Raw genomic sequence first — 5,805 nt, 5'->3', positions numbered from 1 at the left:
TTTCTGAAAACCTTCCAGCAAATATTATTTTATTCATGAATTAAATGTACAAAATATAAAGCTGCATTGTCATGCTAATTACTTATGTATAAACAGTAGCAAAATTTATAAAATAAGAAAATTCAATCTGATTATTTAAGAATTTTTGTTGACTACTAAATTAAATGTTAAAATTAAACATAGTTTTACCTAAACGATACTAAATAGTAAGTGTGTAATATTATAAATTTCAGTTTATGCAAAAAATATTAGCAAACATTTTAAACCGGCAAATGCTACCATGCTTTTAGATTAAATGCTTAGAACCTTAAGGCATAATAAATCCATCTTTTTCTTAATATAAAGTATGTCACAATAATCTGGAGTTAAATTTTTTTGAAACAGGAAAAATTATTTCTACAAAGATTACAGGACCAAATAAAGGAAGACTTTGAGTTTCTGCTAGGTAGCGTCTAAATAGTTGATTTCAATCGAAATGTCACCGACGGAGACTCACAGAGGAGCAGGTGAGGTCAGATGATGGTGGGCTGGGGAGGAAGTGGTTCCAAGACACTGGGACATCCCAGGCCAGGGAGATGCAGGAAGCAACGCCCAACATGTGTACCATTTATGCAACTGTGATGTCAAATCGGCTCTAAGATACACTATCTCATAAGAATCTATGTTCATAAAATAAAGCAGAAGCCCTAAAAATATAGGTGTGTAGTCAGATCCTATTCAGCCATCAGAAAGTGATCCTAGGTGCGCAGTAGGCGGGGGTTTAGTTGAGCTCTCCTGGCGTAGATGCCGATGAAGATGGGGTTCCTCCTGTAAAGCAAAGAGATGGGTTGATGGGGAAAGAAACATAAAGACGACATTTTTTACGAATTAAGAATTTTAACCCATTAATTTTAAGGGACGGAAAGCGCATATTTCTGTCCTTATTTTTCAGGACTACTGCTGAAGTCTACATGACAATGAAATGCACAGCCCTACCTACCTGCCCAATTCATACCTGGGAAATCTCCATCTCCACCTTGTGCACAGCTAGACAAGGCAGGGGCCCCGACCAAATTCTGGGCTGAGCCTGCACGTGCTGGAAAGGCCCAGCTGACCCAGACATCGGTGTGCTGAGTGGAGCTGACGGGGAGGGGGCGGGCAGGAGGGAGGCAACGGGGTCTCAGGGTCCCTGCGCTTCCCCAGCCCCAGAGGGCACCGCATGGCTCCTGCCTGGGCATCAATGTTGGCTCTTGCAAACTAGAAATCTGGGCCGGTGGCTACAGGCTAGCTTTCCGGCATGCCAAAAACACGGAGCCCAGCAGCAAAAACTGCAATAAGGGAAAAAACAAAAACAAACAAACAAACAAAAGCAATCCTGTGTCTCATGCCAGTTTCACTCATTTATTTATTTTCAAAGATTTCTTTATTTTGGGGTGGGGAGGGGCAGAGGGAGAGAGAAAGAATCTCAAGCAGACTCCGCACCGAGCATGGAGCTCAATGCAGGGCTCGATCTCGGGACCCTGAGATCACGACCTGAGCCGAAACCAAGAATCGGACGCTCAACCGACAGAGCTACCCAGGCACCCCAAGTTTCACTAATTTAAACACATGAATTACATGACGTATGCAACGATTCTTTTCCTGATAGAAAGCTTATAAACTTATACCAATGCCAAATGATAACTCCTTGATTAGATCATACGTTTCGTTGGTGGTAAAGTAAATTCCCCCTGCTTAAGGCAGTGCAGAAAAAGCATGCTAAGCTCATCCTGCAATGTTGTGGGTGGGGAGTCTCTGTGCCCGCGGTGCGTGAGATGCTGGGCTGGAGTCCCCCCATGGTGTGGTCAGTCCTGCTCGATCACTGAAACCCGCATCGGTCACAGTGCGTAATAAGATGCCCATCTCTGAATTAAAGCAAGGTATGTCTTATCATAAGAGAATAAAATAACCTTATACTGAAGTATGCATGGTCCTTCTCTTGCTACCTCCAAACTGTGCTTCTAAGACTCTAATCTTTTTTAAAAGGTTTTATTTATTTATTTGAGAGATAGTGAGAGAGAGCACGAGCAGGGGGAGCAGCAGAGGGAGAGGGAGAAGGAGACTCCCTGCTGAGCTGGGGCCAACATGGAGCTCGATCTCAGGACCCTGGGATCATGACCTGAGCCAAGACCAAAAGTCAGATGCTTAACCGACTGAGCCACCCAGGCGCCCCAAGACTCTAATTTTTAAAAAATTAGGTCCGGCTTGCAGTTAGAATACGTGCAGTTTGGGGAAGGACGTCTCGGGCTGCCCAGCGGCTTCAGCTTCCTATTTGACTATGTCCATCGATATTTGTGTGTGTGAGACACTTTTCACATTTGGATGCAGTCAGTTTCTCTATAAATACTCACTTGGAGGAGGAGCATCTATAATAAAGAACAAATACATGAGTTGTTCAATTTAATAAAACAGAGTTGGTACTAAAAGAATTAGTACTTTTAATAATTACTGAAAATGACTAAAAAACTGTATCACTTAAAACAAGAAGCCACAGAACACAATTAACATGGAAATGTTCACAAGTGCACTTCTTAGCGACATTGAGCGCAACCTTGCCACACATCCGTTATGACAATGGAGACGGGACACGGACATGTCATTGACAGAGCGGCTGGGCCAGTGTGCGGCCAGCGCTGAGCAGGTGCATGGACACCATCCCCCTCACTGGGGTCGTTTGGGGGCTGGACGGGGAGGGCGGGCAGAGACCTTGCTGAAGAACGACAACATGCAGCGTTTCGGACGCTTGCAGAGACGTAACCTCCTCCTTCCCTCTTAACCAAAGAAATGAAGCCTCAAGAGAAAAAACAAGCTGCCTAAGGACAAACGGTCAATAATCACTGAGCCACAGAAAGTCAGCACCGTAGTCGACAGCCTTTACGACGGACGTGGCCAAAAATAAGACTAAGTCCGCCTGTCACTGGGACTGGGAAAAATCAGAACGAATATAGGATCTGTAACATCTAATGACAGGCACACTTACTTCCAAACTACTCAGAGTTTAAGAACAAAATGTAAGGAACGTGGGTAATGGAATAATTTCAAGTTTGAAGTGCAAGTTCTGTTTACAGAACTGAGGGCTTTTTATGAAGCTGCCCCAGAAGGGACCGGCTGCCTACACAGAAGTTCACATATCGTAGGGGCCAGGATCCTGTAGGTCCAATGAAGTATCAAAGGTTTTGACAGTTGGAAGAAAATGAAGGGGCGCCTGGGTGGCTTAGTTGGTTAGGCGACCGCCTTCAGCTCAGGTCATGATCTGGAGTCCTGGGATCGAGTCCCGCATCGGGCTCCCTGCTCAGCGGGGAGTCTGCTTCTCCCTCTGACCCTCCCCCGTCTCATGCTCTCTGTCTCTCTCTCACATTGTCTCTCTCTCAAATAAACAAGTAAAATCTTTAAAAAAAAAGAAGAAGAAAACGGAAAGCCACAGAGATCATGACTTCTGCTATTCATGGGAATAAAGAGGAGAGCAAAACATATATGATCCTCCTGTGTTGCCGTAAGCATCATACTTCCATAGGATTTTCCATGGTTTTTAGATTACTCAGTGTGAGATCCAAAATGAGACAAGAAATCTCAAGGAACAGAAGCCTCAGCAAACTGGGACTGCGGGGTGCACTCACCTTGAACGTCCTTGGTGCCCCCAGGCGCCTCCAGGTCTGGGTCCGACCCCGTGTCCTGGCTCCCTTCGGGCTCTTGCATGGATGGAGATGGGGGGCCTGCCCCGGAGGTCTGCAGGGTCCTCTCCTCTGAGTCAGCTCGCTGCTGTAGCCACTCATCTCTGTACCCATTGCTGATAAGTTTGGAAAAGTTTGTGGGTGAACTGGCTTTTTGACCAGGCCTCAAAAAGAGAGAAATGAATGTCAAACCTCAGTAGAAAGGTTCATGATAGTCCAGACCAGGTCTTAGTGGGCATGCTGATAATAACTGAGATGAGTTATTGTCCCTTAAACCATAATGGAACTATTTCTCTCTCTCTCTCTCGATCTCGATGTCCCTCTCTCCATTTTTAAAATATTTTTATTTAAAAAAACTTTTTTAAAGATTTTATTTACTTATTTGAGAGCGAGAGAGCATAAGCGAGAGAGCATAAGCAGGGGGAGCACAGAAGGAGAGGGAGAAGCAGACTCCCTGCAGAGCAGGGAACCCGATGCGGGGCTCAATCCCAGGACCCTGGGATCATGACCTGAGCCGAAGGCAGATGCTTAACCGACTGAGCCACCCAGGCGCCCCTCTCTCCATTTTTAAAAGTTTATTTTATTTATTTACTTATCAAAGTCATCTCTACACCCAGCCTGGGGCTTGAACTCACAACCCCGAGATCAAGAGTCGCATGCTCTTCCGATGGAGCAGCCGAGCACCACCCTTTGTCCCTCTTTCTGAGCATAAGGAAACACACTTCCAATCATCCCTTTGCACCAGGTGGGAGCCTGCTTAGTTGTTTCTAAGACCTTTGTTCATGACAGCCAATTAGAGGATAATGCTGCATTACTGAGGGACGCCCTCTTCACAAAACAGCGCCCTTCCCCAAGTGGCAATCGGTTGCTTGGGCTCTGCCATTTCTTTACCAAATTGTCACTTTCTTGATTAGCTCTTCCTTGACATTAAAGATTATCTGCTGTGGGGCGCCCGGCTGGCTCAGTTGGTGGAGCACATGACTCTTGATCGTGGGGTCATGAGTTCAACCCCAGGCTGGGTGTAGAGACGACCTCAATAAATACATTTAAAAAAAAAAGATTATCTGGGGCGCCTGGGTGGCTCAGTCGGTTAAGCGTCTGCCTTCGGCTCAGGTCATGGTCCCGGGGTCCTGGGGCTGTGAACCGCGTCAGGCTCCCAGATCAACGGGGAGTCGGCTTCTCCCTCTGCCGCTCCCCCTGCTTGCACTCTCTCTCTCTTTCTCTCTCTCTAATAAATAAATAAAATCTTAAATAAATAAAAATAATAAACAAATACATAAAAGGCGAGCCTTGGTGAGGGCGGGGTCCCCCCGGGGGGCGTGTCTTGGGCAGGACACAGGCTCATGGGACAGGGCAGCTGGTTGGAGAAGTTCGGCACCCACATGGCACAGACGTGGAAGGGGGACAGCTGTGCCCCATGGGGACACGATGACACCAGGGGACGAGGCCAGGCCACGGGGGTGTGACATCAAAGTCACATCACTGAAACGTGTTCCCGGGAAGCGGGCATCATTTGGCCGCCATCAGCCCAGCGCCTTGCTGTCCTTACTGTCCCTTTGTCCCCCGGACGGAGGACCAAAAAGCCCAAACCCAAGCCCGCCCCAGACGTGTGGGCACTGCCGTGCACTTACATGGGAGGGAAGGAGAGTCTGCCTCCTGCAGGGTCTCTGGGGCCGAGCGGGGTCCCCACTTTGCTCGGGTACGTGGAGTTAATGGCTGGGAGCCTCACCTGTGTGACAAGCACACAGAACCGTGGTGGAGGGACAGATGCTCAGAAGCTGAAGGAGGACAGTCCCAGAGAGGGGACAGGACACATGGGACAGGAGGACCCTGCGGCGGGGTCATGACTCTTTGGGCCAAAACCACGGGAAAACACAACTCAGCAAGCCTCCCCTGCGACAGTCACGCCCCAGACATGACCCGCGATTCCGCGGCGGCAGCTCGGTCTGGCTGCAAAGGGGATCGGACCTTTGGGGGCGACGGAATAGCTCTGGGCCTTCATGGCTTGTGGTGGCTACGCACTTGTCGAAACCCGCAGAACAGTGCTCAGTAAGAATGCGGATTTCCTGCATCTAAGTTACAGCATCACAGAATCGGGGAAAATGCTACAGAAAAA

At 47.9% G+C, this 5,805-nt stretch overlaps 1 protein-coding gene across 1 annotated transcript in view; it reads right to left on the bottom strand.

The window, feature by feature from the left end:
* C12H7orf57 (chromosome 12 C7orf57 homolog) overlaps nucleotides 1-5,805 on the bottom strand; it is a 19,887-nt gene continuing 14,082 nt past the window's right edge. Inside the window, exons 6-9 of the mRNA XM_044920207.1 lie at nucleotides 5,321-5,418; nucleotides 3,636-3,853; nucleotides 2,370-2,384; nucleotides 1-807 (exon numbers count right to left, since the gene is read on the bottom strand). Of these exons, the coding sequence (XP_044776142.1) occupies nucleotides 761-807; nucleotides 2,370-2,384; nucleotides 3,636-3,853; nucleotides 5,321-5,418 (378 nt within the window). The 3' untranslated portion in view covers nucleotides 1-760. The remainder of the gene's footprint in view (nucleotides 808-2,369; nucleotides 2,385-3,635; nucleotides 3,854-5,320; nucleotides 5,419-5,805) is intronic.

This window comes from Neomonachus schauinslandi, chromosome 12 (assembly GCF_002201575.2).
Source record: "Neomonachus schauinslandi chromosome 12, ASM220157v2, whole genome shotgun sequence".
Lineage (NCBI taxonomy): Eukaryota > Metazoa > Chordata > Mammalia > Carnivora > Phocidae > Neomonachus > Neomonachus schauinslandi.
This window is presented reverse-complemented; position numbering and strand designations above follow the sequence as displayed.